The 17,189-nt window shown below is 42.0% G+C and overlaps 1 protein-coding gene across 1 annotated transcript in view; it reads right to left on the bottom strand.

The window, feature by feature from the left end:
• Positions 1 to 1,887: 1,887 nt before the first annotated feature.
• The window catches only part of ATP1A3 (ATPase Na+/K+ transporting subunit alpha 3), a 132,159-nt gene continuing 116,857 nt past the window's right edge, over positions 1,888 to 17,189 (bottom strand). The window contains exons 16-23 of the mRNA XM_082273100.1: positions 15,323 to 15,491; positions 15,083 to 15,237; positions 13,943 to 14,066; positions 13,705 to 13,850; positions 10,591 to 10,721; positions 9,532 to 9,633; positions 6,003 to 6,094; positions 1,888 to 3,556 (exon numbers count right to left, since the gene is read on the bottom strand). Of these exons, the coding sequence (XP_082129226.1) occupies positions 3,528 to 3,556; positions 6,003 to 6,094; positions 9,532 to 9,633; positions 10,591 to 10,721; positions 13,705 to 13,850; positions 13,943 to 14,066; positions 15,083 to 15,237; positions 15,323 to 15,491 (948 nt within the window). The 3' untranslated portion in view covers positions 1,888 to 3,527. The remainder of the gene's footprint in view (positions 3,557 to 6,002; positions 6,095 to 9,531; positions 9,634 to 10,590; positions 10,722 to 13,704; positions 13,851 to 13,942; positions 14,067 to 15,082; positions 15,238 to 15,322; positions 15,492 to 17,189) is intronic.

Raw genomic sequence — 17,189 nt, 5'->3', positions numbered from 1 at the left:
TGGAGCTGTTCTGTACGCAAAATGTATACTGACCACACCCCAGAAACATAATTTTCTGCTTGTGTGATTGGCTCACGGATTTTCCCAGAAGTCTACCAAATATACAAGTCCGATTTATGGCATCCCCTGCAACAAAAATGTAATTTTTGGTGAGATACTCCCACTAGGAACACGTCTAAAGGGATGCAGACCCAGCAGCTTTTCTTTTAGAGCCCAGCAGCTGCCACAGCTGATAGATAATTATGAAACCACTCCCATTAGACCCACTCAGCACAGAGACAAACAATGATTTCTTCAGAATAGCAAAAGGTAGGAATCTGCAACAAAGTTTGTTAAAATCCCTGCAATGTACAGAGATCACCCAGAGGGGAATGTTTTTTCTCAACAAAAGTGGAGTTACGCTTTAACCTCCATAGCGGTATTCCCGAGTGTGGCTCGGGGGTTAATTTTCAGTACCAAAAGCGGTAACCCTGAGCCACACTCGGGATTACCCCAGAATCACACTCGCCTTCCCTGCGATTCCCCACCATCCTCACATTCTCTCCCCGCTGTGTGCTCGGCCGATGACAGCACTTGCCTTCCGGTTCTCTTCCCTGCGAGCATTGCGACGCAGGGAGGTGGAACCGGCGGCAATTTCAAAAGTGTAAATACAGCAAATGAGATGCTACAAAGCTGTGATCCTAACAGATTACACTGTATCATGCCATTTCACCACAGGATTGCACCTGGTGACTTTTCCAATGCTTTTCCAGTTCTTTGTGCCTGGAAAATAGAGAACGACCATGGCTTCCAAAAAACATTTTTTTTTGCGCAAAAGCGCTTTTAGAGGAACTGAAAAACAGCGAAACTGAGTTACTTATAGAACTGAGAGAAAGCGATTTGTTGGAAAATTCATCATCAGGTATGGAAAGTGACAACAGCGACAATTCTGATGTCGCTTTCTGACACATCGCTTGTGGAATTTGGGAAGAATATCAAATGATTCTTCAGAATTTCCAACGGAGCGATGTGCCAGAAAGAGACATCAGAATCGTCGCAGTCGTCCCTTTCCGTACCTGATGACGAATTTTCCCACAAATCGCTGCTGCTCAGCTCTTCAAGTAACTCAGTTTCGCTGTTTTCCAGTTGTCTAAAAACGCTTTTGCGCAAAAAGAACGCTTTTTGGATGCCATGGTCGTTCTCAATTTTCCAGGCACAAAGCACTGGAAAAGTCACCAGGTGAAATAGCATGATACAGTGTAATCCGTTCACAACTTTGTATCATGTTATTTGGTTTATTTACATTTTTGAAATTGCCGCCGGTTCCACCCCCCTGTGTCGCAACGCTCGCAGGGAAGGAAACCAGAAGACAGGTGCCGGCATTGGCCCGAGCACACAATGGGAGGACGGCGGGGGATCGCAGGGGAAGGGGAGTTTTAAAATATAAAACCGATTTCCATGCAAAACAATGTAGCGCTTTTAGCACAGAAATCTTTACATAATCAGACCACCAGGGAGGTTAAACAAACCGGGGATTGAGTCCTATAGGTATTTGTCCGGTCCTGTCTCTACTTGCAGTAGCTGTACCTGTCAAAATAAAGTTTGTACCCATACCTTTTCGTTCATTTAAAACCAGAAATCAGACAGTTTGCAGTTTTTTGGGGTATTTTTTTTATTATTATTTATTTTTGTAAATCACAGAAAATGGCAGGAAAACACAAGATAAAAAAAGTCTGACAACCTGACAAAAACTAATGCAAGAGGGGGGGTGGAGACACATAACAGACACAAACTGCACTCAACCCCTCCACCGATTAGGAGGTACCAGGGTCACTCTTCAGCCTATCAACATCCAGCTCTGGTCCACAGACACACCTCTCCGTTTCATATCGCCCATTCTGTGCCCTCTTTTTATTGCTTGCTGGCTCTCGGCTACTTCCCTCCCACCACCTTTACATCATCATTCATCTGTTAGCCCGGCGGGTTCTTCCCCCCTTGCACCAAATCAACTGTGGCCACGCAACTGCCGCTGGTCTCAAACAGGCTTCCGCAACAAGGCAAGTTGTACACATCTGTCTGCAGCCCGTCTACCCAGTCATATTTTATTGAAAGCACTTTGGGCTTAGTGAAGACAGAACGTTGCTTCTTTATGCATTTGTCAACCAATTTTTTTATCTTTTTTTACATAACCATGACAAAGGATAGGTTGGAGCGGCAGACATATGAGTGAACCAGCCCTACCATTTCGTGTTGTGCTCCTAAGATCTTGGTGTCACCATGTACCCAACTGCCCATTGACACCGCTTTAGCCTTAAGTCTTTGCTCCTCTACTGTAACTACCCAGTCTCTGGTTCTTACTCCTTAAGTAGCTATCAAAGCTATTGTCCATCCCGTAGCTCTAGGCCTGGCTACTTTACCCTTTCAAACAGACCCCCCAGCCCTCTCTGTTTCTCTAACATACGACGATCTGTACCTCCACCCTGTGATCACAATGAGACATACACTCACCATTCCCTCCTAATACACAGACATCAGAACAAGGTACCTATCACCCCCTTCTAATACACAGACATCAGGACGTTTAGCTCTCACCCCCTCCTAAAAACAGACAAAATACATGAACCTCTCTCGCTCATAAAGACCGAGTACATCAGATATGGAGGAATATTAAGTGGGGTGGTTGGGTGAAGGGGGTATTTATTACACAGATGAGACTTCGATATGGAGACTCTTCGGGTCTCTCTAGAAGTCAAAGGGCCCTAATAATGCCCCCGTAAAGACCCTACGCTGTACACCAGACATTGTTCATGAGGTGTCATGTGACCACAGTACCGGTGCCCTCGCAAATCCCCGGAATAACCCTAAAGCTGATGAAGCAGCACATTACTGGTATATGTACGTAGAGCGGTGTGTTCAGAAGCCTTTGGCAGCATAGAGGTTGTTAGGAAGAGAGTTTGTACTGCCCTCCCGCCTAATTCAATGGTTTCTCCACTTTTCCTTCCCATTCTTTGTCCTGGCACTCCAAAAACCAGATTTCCCAAAGAGTGAAGAGCTTAAAATCCGTATTTATTCTCCATCCAAAAAATTTTTTAGACCCTCCACTCGATCACCTTCTCTGTTAACAATCCTCTCTCTCCCCCTCCTTTATAAATAAAACATTATAGAAGCAAATAATAATAAAAAAAAAGAAAGAAAATCCTGGTTTCTATTTATATTTATATATAATATATATTTATATATATATTTATAATTTTACAGAAAAAAAGTGGGGGAGAGAAATGACTTGAAAAAAACCAACATGGAATCTGGAACAGAAGGCTTGGCAGGTGGGAGTTATGGCGCCTTTTGTAATTCTTAGAATCCGGTGGAGCTTGTTGCTGTTTTATTTTGGGTTTGTTTTCTGGTTTTTTTTTTTTTTTTTTTGTTTTTTTAATTATGTTCTTGTTGTGTCTTTTTTCTTCATTTTTTTTTTGTTTTGTTTGATTCAAAGGGGAGGGGGATTCGGAGGTTAGAGAGGGTCCAGGTCTGGGAGATGCGTCTCGGCGAATTTAATAATAGGATTCTTTTTCTACCCAACCTGTAAAAGAAAAAGGAAATAAAGATCATTAATTGATCAGTTTATTTAACACACAGGGAGAGGTATTTTTCCTTCAGCATTGACCACATGACCAGATGCCACAGTATTTAGTCACGTGCCATGGCTGCCAGGAAATCTCTGGCTTTAATATGGGACACCAAAGATTATTGCAGTTATTTGTTCCATATTTACACTATATGGCCAAATGTTTGTGGACCCCTGACCATTACATATACACTATATTGTCAAAAGTATTGGGACACCTGCCTTGACATGCAATTTAATGGCATTCCAGTCTTATTCCGTAGAGTTCACTATTGAGTTGGTCCACCCTTTGCAGCTATAACAGCTTAAACTTTTCTGGGAAGGCTGTCCACAAGGTTTAGGAGTGTGTCTATGATGTTGAATGAGAAGGCCTGGCCTGCAGTCTCTGCTCTAATTCATCCCAAAGGTGCTGTATCGGGTTGAGGTCATTCATGTCTTTATGGACCTTGCTTTGTGCACTGGTCCAAATCACTTGGTGGAGGGGGGAGATTATGGTGTGGGGTTGTTTTTCAGGGGTTGGACTTGGCCCCTTAGTTCCAGTGAAGGGACCTCTTAGGCTTTAGCATACCAAGACATTTTGGACAATTTAATGCCCCCAACTTTGTGGGAACAGTTTGGGGATGGCCCCTTCCTGTTCCAACATGACTTCACACCAGTGCACAAAGCAAGGTCCATAAAGACATGGATGAGCGAGTTTGGGGTCGAGGAACTTGATTAGCCTGGATGAGCGAGTTTGGGGTGTAGGAACTTGACTGGCCTGCACAGAGTCCTGACCTCAACCTGATAGAACACCTTTTGGATTAATTAGAGCGGAGACTGCAAGCCAGGCCTTCTCGTCCAACATGAGTGCCTGACCTCACAAATGCGCTTCTGGAAGAATGGTTAAACATTCCCATTGACACACTGCCTAAAGCTTGTTGACAACCTTCCCAGAAGACTTGAAGTTGTTATAGCTGCAAAGGTGGGCCAACTCATTAGACCCTATAGACTGAGATGCCATTAAAGTTCATGTGCATGTAAAGGCAGACGTCCCAATACTTTGACAATATAGTGTATATGAGATTTTTGGATATCCTAATCAAGAGCCATTAGTATTTGTATAGAGTTGGCCCTTGACTTTGTTGCTTTAAGAGCCTCCAGACGTTCTAAGCAGGCTTTCCAAAAGAAAAGTGCATCTGTTGGGTTTTGTGGGTATTCAGCCAAAGAAACATTTGTGATGTCAAGTACTATGTGCTACACTGATTCATTGAGAAGACCTGGCTTGCAATCGTTTTTCTAATTTATTCCAAATTTGTTCAGTAGGGCTGAAGTTAGGGCCACAAGAGTTCTTCCTCGCCACACTTATCCAACCATGTCTTTATAGAGCTGGCTTCGTGAATAGGGGCTGGAACAGAAAAGGTCTTCCCCAAACTTTTGGCACAAGGTTGGACGCACATAGATATCTATAATGTCTTTGCATGCCTTAGCTTTTTTTTTTTTTTTTTTTTTTTTTTTTAGTGCTCTTCACAGGAAACACCTGAACTTTGGCTATACTCTACCTTACTCTTAATACTGCAACCATACTCCATATATACAACTCAACACCCTGCACCCCTAAAATTATGGTAAAGGATATCATCCATTATTATTATTACCCTTTTTGGGTGAATATACTGTAAAAAGTAATCATAGGTGGTACATTTCTAGTTCCTATTGTACTATTCAGCAATGTACAGTAGAGTGGTGGCAGCACATGGACAAGGCCATATCTTGGTGCCACAGTGGTGTAGTGGTTAGCACTTTCACCTAGCAGCAAGAGGGTCGTTGGTTCGAATCCCAACCACGACACTACCTGCCTGGAGTTTGCATGTTCTCCCTGTGCCTGCGTGGGTTTCCTCCGGGTACTCCGGTTTCCTCCCACACTCCAAAGACATGCTGGTAGGTTAATTGGATCCGGTATTAAAAAAAAAAAAAAAAAAAAAATTGGCCCTACTGTGTATGTATGTGAGTTAGGGACCTTAGATTGTAAGATCCTTGAGGGCAGGGACTGATGTGAATGTACAATGTATATGTAAAGCGCTGACAGCGCTATATAAGTACCTGAAATAATAATATCTGTGTTCTCTCCTCCTGTGAGTATGTTCAGTGTTAGACTGACAAGAACTGTGCAAAGCAATAGGGCAGATTGACTGAGAGTGCTTCTAGGCAGAGAATTATGATAGGGAGATATCCGGACAGGTCAAGTATATATGCCAGTAGTATACAAAATATATTCTTCATTTTATGTGCTCATAGTTTGGGTGGCAAGTTTACCAAAGTCTGCTTAAAACTATCATATAGATAACATGATTGGCTGCTGTAATTTGCAACCTATATATACAATGCAAACACACAACTCGGCCTGCATGCCACATTGACTTACCTCCTGGGTGTCGCCTAAGGATAAGTTTCCGGATCTCATCATATATAAAGATGAGGAAGCTGTATGGGAAGGCACAGAACCACCAGCTGGGTCTGGATGAAGAAAATAAAAGGCAGCTTAGTAACCCAATCTCATTTTAAACATATGCCTGTTCTAGCTCAAAGGAATTTGTGGTTTTTGTTCTATGATTCTACAATAAACTTGAACTACAGTTAAAGCCCAACTCCAACCAAAATTGTTTTCTTTTTGGTTTTGGATAGACTGGGAAGAGTAACTACTTCTGTTAAGTTTTTATAGCTTTCCAAGACTTCATTGAGTAAAGCCCCGTACACACGAGTAGAAATTCGGCTGGGAAATGTCGTCCGACGACCGAGCTGCCGATTTTCGGCTTGTTAGTATGGTGCTTCCGACAACCGACTCCGACTTTTCAGCCGAAAAAATCCTGGTGTGCAGGCTATAAAATTTTTGTCCTCTGTCAAAACACGTCCGATTTTCGTCTCATTAGTAGAGATTTCGATCGGGAAAAATCTTATGAGCAAGACTAGGCATGCTCAGAGAGGAAAGAACACACAGAAAGCAATCCAACACATGACATCACTTCTGAAGTAGAATTCTGTCGTGCGGGAAAATTCGTGTGCAGTCTAGAGCACATTCCAACCAACAGACACCACCACTCTGGACAAAAGACGGACGACCGGTCGGCGGAAATTCATTGCGTGTGTACGAGGCTTTAGGATTTGCTTGGGTTCAGTCCAAACCTATGTCCTGTCAACCCAGAAGGAAGCGGTCAGCACTGGCCGAATTAGCTGTGCCTGTTGACCTCTTTGCCCTAATATGGCCATATTAGGTCAATGATGTACCAGCATCCCAGACCCTTTGTATCGTGTAGCTGTGGGATGGAGACTGTCCAGTCCACAGATGATTGGGCTGGTACTGACAGTTTACTTCCTGGTTTGGCCAGACAGGGGTTTGGACTGAACCCAAGCTTATATTTAGTTAATGGAGAAAACTTGACAGAAGCATCTTTTTTTTTGGATCCTATACTAAGATCTATGAAAAATTGGTATCACTGGCCCCATCTGAAAATGCTAGCTGCCTGACTGTCTTTAGTTACAGTACTTTCTCATTCACTAAGCTAGAAGTCACACACAACGCATACCTGTGATCTGCATACTTATTCTGGGTCACTGACTCAAATAATAGTGAATATATTTAATCATTATGAGGGCTGGACATGGACAGTATTTTCAGAGGGAGATCAGCAATGGCAGCTTGCACATTGCTCTCAGCATACGTTCCCTTTAATCCCCAGTACAAGCAATTCAGTTCATGTTGCTTGAGTTGCCTGTAGGCTATACACTGGCATTTGATGAAATAATGATTGTACATTTCTGGCTGAGTTCATTGTAGAGCACAGGGAGAATGCCTAAAAATGTATACAATCAACAATTAATGAAGACTTGTCATGAAAGATACATACACAGCCAATGTTGATTTGGCTTCATAAAATGCTAGGCACCTGGCTGTCATTGTTAAAGCTCTCCCTTCAACGGTTTGAGAAACCAATGCAGAAAAGTATGTAAATAAGTTTTCTCCTAGTTTTTCTGATTTGCTTACTTGCTCCAGGTCAATGACTAAACGTATTAAAGTCAATGCATTCACATTAAAGTTAGCCAACTAGCATTTCTAGTAGGAGGTCAACAATGGCAGCCTCAATATTTGTCATGACAGGTTCACTGTCATTTTATGCCCATGTCCTGAGGTGCAATGATTTCAGGTTCACATACACAGTTGTTCTAATGAAAGAGAGAAATATTTGGCACGTGGCAATATTTGACTGTATAGATGTAGAGGGGGTACTGGGAACCTTTAGCTGGGGTGGGAGAGGGGGGCAAACAACCAATTGGTCCTTTCTTGTTCGGGATACATTTCTATGGGCTAAAGAAAGCATAAATTGCTAAGTATGGCATGGTGCAGTAGTGTTTGGTAGGCATGGTGAAAGGTGGCAGTTCTGAAAAGTGAACATTCCATGGCAAACAAAAGGTCCACTATTTTTGCCAGTTCCCTGCTTCCCAAAGCAAATGGTGTTAGAAGTCATTTGTAAACCAATTCCCCAGTCTATGATGTTTTCAGGAGGCACTGCTTCCTGGCAGAACTGGGAGCCCAAAAGTTAATGAGAATGCAGGCTTGCAATGGGCTGGAGAGTGCACTCTCAGCTTTGCCAGGAGGCATGGTGTTGTCACCTTGAAAAGTCAGAGGCTGGAGGTGGTATTTTTTGGGGGGCTTGTTTAGAAATGGGTTTTTAAAGCAACTTGGGTTGGGGTGGGCAGGAGACTGGCCAAAAAAGCATACCTTCCATTTGACCTGGAAAAGTCAGAGGCCAGAGGTGGTATTTTTGGGGGGGGCTTGTTTACAAATGGGGTTTTAAAGCCACTTAGGTGGGGGGGGGGGGGGTGGGCAGGGGGTTGACCAAAAAGCATACCTTCCATTTGACCTGGAAAAGCCAGAGGCTGGAGGTGGTACTTTTGGGGGGGCTGGTTTACAAATGGCTTTTTAAAGCATTATACATTTTCTTTATCCCACAGAAATATGCCCCTTCCATCAAAGGACCAGTTGGAATGGAAGGTTCACTTAAGGACATGGTTTACTGTGACACACGTTTCAGGATCGGCTTCCTTAGAGCCACATAAATTCTTAGAGCCACAAAAGAAGATCATGCCTGAAAGACTTCCCTCCCTAATCATAGCCATATGCGGTGCTTAAAGTTATGAAATCAGAATAGAAATCTGAACGACCCCCAGCAGCTGTGGTTCCTTCTCTGAGATCTGAATGGGGAGAATCTCCACACAGGGACACCAGCCCAATGTAAAATTTACTGTAGATGCCAATATTGTGCCCACGTGGCTTGAAGATGAACTCTGGGAATTAGCCAAAAATCTACCTTTGCAGTGGGCTACCCCACTCCACTGTTAAGGTTAAATGCTTAAGTCTAGGGGGCACACTAAAGAGTGTTTTATGTACCCGATCCTCTTGGCGATTTCCTTTTCTCCATAATGCTCTGGTTTGTAGACTGTCCCTCGGCATCCTTACATCCAAGAGGGCTATGGGCTTCTGCCTTGGTCTTGATGCCAAATGGCATCCAACCGACCAGAGCATAGAAAAGAGGCTGTGGGCACTGGTCTTACAACCTGGAGGAGACTGGGGGAGCATTGGATTGGGTAAGTAAAAGTGCTGCTTTCCCTGGAGTTCAGCGTTAACATGTTTTTAGAAATAGCAACATCTCTTAAAAAATAAATTGGCTCGAGGAGAGTGGCATTTTCTGACACTATAGGATTCAGGGTCAGGAGTTTCTATTTCACTAGACACATGCTTGCTCCAGGTCAGTGTTCAAGTACTGGAGCCCGTGACAGCCAGGCAACCAACATTTTCATGAAAACCAACAATAGAAGTCCACAGATATCTTCCATGACAGGTTTCCTTTATTGTCACACACCCATCAAAACTAAACCTGGCCTCACAACGCACTTACTTTAGTGGGTACATTCTCAGTGCAATGTCCATTCCAGGGCAATACGACAAGAAAGCTGCTAATGCTGTTTCTTCAAAAAGACCAAAAATTAGGATTTTATTCCTGCAATGACAAACAAAAGCTCAGGGTTATCTAGATAGTAGGTACTGGATATATAATCTATTAACTCAACTTTTCCTAATAACAATGGATGTATTTAAATGCTACACAAGCCATATTTCCTTTTCAGTCTATAGCAAGTTATGTTTTTGTGAATCTGCCCAATAAAATTGTCTAATTTTTCTTGTAACCCGCAGTGGCAGTACACTATTTATAGTGCAGACCTTCCCAAAGTCCACATCCCCCTGCTTTTGTAATTGGTTAATTGAAATCTCCATAGAACATGAGATCAATATAAAGGCATCCCCAACCTTCCTGCACTTGCATTTCAATCTCTGGTAAGATATTAGGGAAAAAAAAGCTGAATCTAAATGAGTGGGGGGGTAGAAGTTTTTTTTTTTTTTTTTAATACATTGGGAGTGATCATGTCTAATAGGTCAACCCAATGACTGCACTACAAAACCATGTCTCATTATCTACAGCAGTGATGGGGAATCTTGGCACCCCAGATGTTTGGAACTACATTTCCCATGATGTTCATGCACTCAGCAGTGTAGTTGGGCATCATGGGAAATGTAGTTCCAAAATATCTGGGGTGCCAAGGTTCCCCATCACTGATCTACAGGATGCAAGCAGGTGTTTTTTCTTAACAAAAATGGAGCAGGGCCGGATGGTCGGTGTGCAGGAGGGGCAGATGCCCCAAGCGCAGTGTTTTTATGTGGTGGTGCAGCACCACAAAGTTTCCTCTATAACCTGCTAATGTCCTGCCCTAGTGCCCAACAGGTAGACCACTTAGTCCTGGGCTGGGTCCGCTCCACATTTTGGGCACTTTAAAGAGTGGCACTTGAATGAGGCAACTACTACTGTCCACCCAACAATAGAAGTATAGTCACAGCATCTTCCCTCTGGGCACTGGATGACCTTGTACTGAATAGGAAATGTTCATGTGTGTTCCCTTACTTCATGCCCTGCTGGAATACGGAGTTTCTCCTGGTCTTACAGATGATGACATCAGCCCATTGTACAACCACGATACTGACGAAGAAGGCAGTATGACAAGTGAATTCCACAATCTTGCGCTGCTCGTATGTCTAAAGCACAGAAAAGGTAAAAAGTATTACAGTATAATAATGTTGGTCCCCAGTGGGTTTCTAACAGATGTATATACATTTTCTTTATCAGTTATATTTAGCATTACTTGTGAACCAAGGATATATTAGGTATGGCTGGGAGGTCTTCAGTAAAGCCCCCCTCCTAGTACATCCTACAGGGGAGACTTGTCCTGTAATATGCTGCTTAAGCAATGAACCTGTAAAGTCATACCTTTTTGATCTATGAATTATCTTTAGTTACCCTTAGTTGACTTAAAGCGACCCTGTTGCAAACATGAAGAAACATGAAACCCCCTGTAAAGGAAGAACTAAAAAATATTTACCTCTCTCCTGCTTTCCATGCTACTAAACATTGCTTTGATAATGACAAATTGTCCCCCAAAATCTGCTGGGAAACCGACACTTCCAACAGTGTCAATCACCCATGTCCCCTGCTGTGTCCTGTGGTTCCTCCCACTTACCTCCGCATCACTATAGGACAAAGCACAGATGTGGGGGTCAGCCGGAGGAACTACAGAGTGCTGCTGTGGACACAGGAGATTGACACTCCCAGAAATGTTGGTTTCCCAGCAGACTTTGGGAAATTATTATTATTTGGCACTGTGGACGGCAGGAGAGGTAAGGATTCACATTCTTTTGTAGGAAAGAGTTTTCTTGGCAGTTCCATTTTAGCTACAGGGTCACTTTACTTATGCCTGCCCCTCTTTCCCTACCTTATTTTTACAGTTTTTTTATGCTTTTTTTATAAATTATTTTTATAACAAAAAGTATTTTTTTTTTAAAGAAAATTGAAAATAAAATGACCCAAACCATGTTGGTTTCCCTTAAAATTCCCCCAAACTTCTAAAAAAAAACACCTCCCCATGACTCCAAAAAATAAAATTCAGCATATGATCAAAAGATGGCATGGCACAGATAAGGCCACTAAATCCATGTGATATACAGTAATCTAGTTTAGTTATGGGGTGTGGTGGCCATATAATCTTCCCTCCCAACAGGTTGTGTGCTTGAAGGTACCGCTCATTCATCTAAGACTCGCCATTTCCTAAATGTCTTACAGGATAATTTGATGGGTCAGTTTGTGAATGCACCAACAAGAGATAATGCATTGCTAGACCTACTGATTACAAACAATACAGACCTGATTGCGGATGTGAAAATATGGGGAAACTTGGGAAACAGCGACCACAGGTCAATTAGATTCATTATAAATCACAGAAATAAGAAGCACAAGGGTAATATGAGCACACTGAATTTCCAAAGAGTCAATTTCCCTAAACTGCGCTCTTTGCTAGAGGATATTACATGGGATAATATCCTAGGAACAGGGAACACTGAGGAAAAATTGGAGTGCTTTAGAGCATACTAAATAAAGGTATTGGCCAGTGCATTCCAATGGGAAATAAGCTTAAAAGAGCTAAAATTATCCTGGGTGGCTAAACTCTAATGTAAAAATGCATATAAAAGCAAAAGAAAAGGCTTTCAAAAACTATAAGGCTGAGGGGTCATTGTCAGCATTCCAACTATACAAAGGATGCATGAAGAAGTTAGGAGCACAATCAGGACGGCTAAAATAGACCACGAAAGGCACATAGCGGAAGAGAGTAAAAACAAAACCCAAGAAAGTTTTTAAATATATTAACATTAGGAAAGTGAGGCCAGAGCATATTAGCCCGAATGGATATCCATAGGATGATAAAGGGAATTTGGTTACAAAAGACAAAGAGAAGGCAAAGGTTTTTAATGTTTTCTTCTCCTCACGAAGAAAAAGGAGGGATATAGTAACCAAGACTGTAATGTTAATAACACATCAGAGAATGTACCTTTATGGCTAACAGAAGCCAGTATCAGAAATAGACGTGAAAAACTTAACATAAATAAGTCACCAGGACCAGCCGAGAGTCCTTAAGGGGATAGCCAGACCACTGTTCCTAATTTTATGGACAGTTTACTGACTCAAATGATACCAGCTGATTGTAAAAGCCAATGAGGTACCTTTTTTTTTTTTTAAAGGGCCGAGATATCATTTCCTTGAAACTACAGGCCAGTTGGCCTAACATCAATAGTCTGCAAGCTATTGGAGGGGATGATAAGGGACTATATCCAAGATTTTAGTAATGAAAACAGTATCATTAGTAGTAATCAGCATGGATTCATGAAGGATCGTTCTTGCCATCTATTAACATTCTATGAAGAAGTAAGCTGCCATCTAGATAAAGCAAGGCCTGTGGATGTGGCACTGGTGTATCTGGATTTTGCAAAGGCCTTTGATACAATTCCACACAAACATTTACTCAGCTATGGGGAAAGACTACAAGCATTGAACTTATTCTCTCTGGAGAGGAGACGGTTGAGAGGGGAAATTATAGTGATGTACAAATACCGTACTGGTAACCTTAGTATAGGGAAAAAACATTTCAGTGAAAAGGAGCTTAAAAAGACACATGGCCATTGACTGAAACTGGAAGAGGAAGAAGTTTAACTTTAAACTGTGTAGAGAGTTCTTTACTGTCAGAGCAGTAAGGATGTGGAATGGTCTTCCACAAGCAGTGGTATCAGCAGGGAGTGTCAATAGTTTAAATATAACTATTAATTGGGCACCTTAACCATCACAGCATACAGGGATTTCTGATTTACTATTGACAAACACACGCAAAGGTTGAACTGGATGGACTGGTGTCTTTTTCAACATAACCAACTATGTAACTATGAGTTACTGATGGCCCATAGACAGCTAAGTGCCCATTTATTTATAAGGGTCTGTAATTATTGTGTGAAAGTTTCAAATAGGTGTTTTGCGGTCATGCCGAGTTCCTTCACAAAGGCAAAAGTCCATTGGTTATAAATACAAATCCAAACTAACCGTCCACTAGAAACTATAATGTTAGTATAGGCCAGACACTAGTTTTATTTAAGACTTGGCAATACCCAAAACTTCTTTAGGAAAGAGCTCACAACTCACCCACTGCTGGCCATAGCTGTCTTCCAGGTCATTAACCGTTCTGTCATCCCAGTTTAGCCGAATGCCCACCAAGTGAGATGGCAAGAAACCATTCTCTGCCAGGATGACGAAATAGGAGAAAAAGCCACCAAGAGCCTGAATCATACCTATAGGTGGTGTAGAGATAGTTATAGGTGACAATCAAAGTAAATCACCTTAGGAGATACAATTTTAGCAACGATCTGAGATGAGGCCTCACCAATCTGCCCGTATGCCATGCTGATTAATCTTTCATTCACCAGTTTGTCTGTACGGGGATTTCTTGGCTGTCTCTTCATAATGTCACTCTCGGCTGCTTCATAGGCCAGGGAAATAGCAGGAACCTGGAAAATAAGTTGATACAAGCCTCATTATTTATGGTGCACGGCCATGTCTTGGTAGGTTTGCAGTTTTGTCATACTCTTTCGTTTTGCTCCATGAGATGTTCAAAGCTTGGGATATTTTTTTTATAATCTAACCCTGCTTTAAACTTTATCCCTGACCTGTCTGGTGTGTTCTTTGGCCTTCATGATGCTGTTTGTTCACTAAGGTTCTTTAACAAACCTCTGAGGGCTTCACAGAACAGCTGTATTTATACTGATATTAAATTACACACATTGGCAATTTTAATTAGAGGTATCAGAGTAAAGGGAGCTGAATACAAATGCACGCAACGCTTTTCAGATATTTGTAAAACATTTTGAAAATCATTTCCCTTTCACTTCATAATTATTTGCCACTTTGTGCTGGTCTATCACATAAAATCCCAATAAAAAACATTTACGTTTTTGGTTGTAACATGATAAAATGTGGAAGGTTTAAAGGGGTATGAATACTTTTTCAGAGCACTGTATAGGTATGTGTAAAGGCCTGTTTACTTTAAATATGGGTCTGCTTTTAGGTGCATCTGTGCCAATAATGTGGGCAGCCATTGCTGGCCTCCTCATTCAAGTTTCCTGGCTGACCCTTTAATACTTTGTGAGTCACTGACTTGGAAACGAATGCACAAGTCGGAAGAGTTGGTGGAAAGTCCTTTTTGGCCTACCTATTCTGGGTCAGTAACTCATTGAAGCCAGAGGCATGGCAACTAGACAATGAACATTTTCAGCAGGAAAGGTCACTAATGGAAACCTTCATTTTTCTCCCATGGTAGGTTTCCTTTATGGAGCAATACTAATGAACATCCCTCTTTTCTTCAGGCTTTGCAGACTGTCAAAAGCTTGCATATACGTGGTCATTGGATGGACTGTACCTGACAGCCATCCTGGTTCTAACTTGTTCTGGAACCTTTTTGATTGCTCTGGGTACATAATATTCTTTCCTCTCACTTTCACCAATGAGCCATTTATGACCTACTCACCATGTCAGTGCCCAGATCAATGCACAGGATGGTGATAGTGCCAAGAGGCAGGGGGATGTTGGCCATAATGAAGAGCAGGAAGGGGGTGATCTCTGGAATGTTACTGGTCAGGGTGTAGGCAATTGACTTCTTCAGGTTGTCAAAGATAAGGCGACCTGTTGATGAGTGGACAGTGTTACACCAAGTGGCAGTCAATATTCATATAGAGTGTAGCCCATATATTACAAAGTGGCCCCTTACCCTCCTCGACACCAGTGACGATTGAAGCAAAGTTATCATCCAGAAGAATCATGTCAGCAGCCTGCTTGGAGACATCAGAGCCAGCAATGCCCATAGCCACCCCAATGTCGGCCTTCTTCAGGGCAGGGGAGTCATTCACACCATCACCAGTCACAGCCACAATAGCGCCCTAAATTGGGAGAATACTAGGGTATCAGTCCAAAGAATTAAAGGAACACTTCCAGAATAGATATACCAGTTAAAGTGGTTGTCAACCCACTTTTTTGACATTTATCTATAGGTAAGCCTATATTAAGGCTTACTTATAGGCAGAGATGTATAGTAACGAAGTAGAACTACTTAAGTACTGTACTTAAGTACCGAAATGCGGTATCTGTACTTTCCTGGAGTAGAATTTTTTTCTCCTACTTCTACTTTTACTTCACTACATTTTTTCGATGATTTGGATACTTCTACTCCGATATTTTTTTTTGTGCTGCATAGTTACTCGTTACTATTATAAGAATTACCACTGCCAGAACAGTAGATGGCAGGTTGCATAAAGCTCAAAAAAATGTGTATAATGTCATTTGTAAATCAGCGCATACGAAAATAAAGGCTGTGTATAATAAAAGCTGCTATACCAAATCTTTCCAATAAAAAGAAAATATGAAACAAACAAATAATTTGTGCTACAGCGCTTAAAGTGCATCAAGAAACTACTAACAAACACAGGTTAATCATTTGAATAAATCATTTGAAATAATAAAAACAATATGATGTTCAAACTTTTGGCTTCTTTCTTTAATAACTACATAACACAGTACTTGTACTTCTACTTTCAGTACTTGAGTAGAAATTTTTTTTCAAAACTACTGGTACTTTTTACTTTTAGTACTTAAGTAGCAAATTTTTTGAAAAAACTACTTGCAATACTTAAGTAAAAAAAATGTTGAATACTTTAGTACTTCTACTTAAGTAACTTTTTCTGTGAGCACTTCCACTTCTACTCAAGTCACTTTTTGATCGAGCACTTGTACTTTTACTCAAGTAGAAATTTCGAGTACTTTATACAAGTCTGCTTATAGGTGCTATAAATATCTCCTAAACTTGCACCGTTTAGGAGATATTTACAGTGCATGCAGCCAATGTCGTCATCGGCGCATGCGCTCTGAAGGAACGGCCACCCGTGTCATTCCTTCAGAGCCCAGTGCCGTGAACAGCGGCTTCCGCATCCCAGAGTGATGTAATCGCGCCTCCGGCCAATCAGATGGCCGGAGGGCGCAAACAAGGAAGCAGGGCGGCCGGACATGTAGGCCGCCCTTTCGCTGAGTGGGCGGCACTGCGAGGTCTTCCTTTTAAGGTAAGTATTTCATAATGAGCTAGTATGCGATGCATACTAGCTCATTATGATTTTGTCTTTACAGGTTTTTTTTTCTCCTTTTTAGGGTTTATTTTCTCTTTAATTACTACAACAGTATAGTTAAAGCGGACTTCCGGCGGAAAATCCTTTTTTTTAACATAAAAATACCCCTAATACTAATATATCACCAATTACATTAACACTATTCTCAGATTACAGTACAGTATTTGATTGTAGATCATTTCTTACTTTTATAAATTATCGCAGAGCGCGGCCATCTCTGGTGTGGGCATCTGTAGCCGCTGCGTTTGCCGCTTCCTGATTTCCCTGCAAGCTGGCTACCCAGAATGCTGATCGCAATCTTGCGCATGGGCTGTAGATTGCGATCGGCAATGAGAGGAGCGGCCGGCCATGCCCATTGCCTCCTGGGATTGATGACACACATCTCCCAGGATGCAATGCGAAACCGGAAGTGACGTCCGGGGCCGCGGCCGTAGAAGGAGGAAGTAGGACAAACAATCCTCA

This window comes from Pelophylax lessonae (assembly GCF_965119305.1).
Source record: "Pelophylax lessonae genome assembly, chromosome: 12".
Taxonomy (NCBI): Eukaryota; Metazoa; Chordata; class Amphibia; order Anura; family Ranidae; genus Pelophylax; species Pelophylax lessonae.
This window is presented reverse-complemented; position numbering and strand designations above follow the sequence as displayed.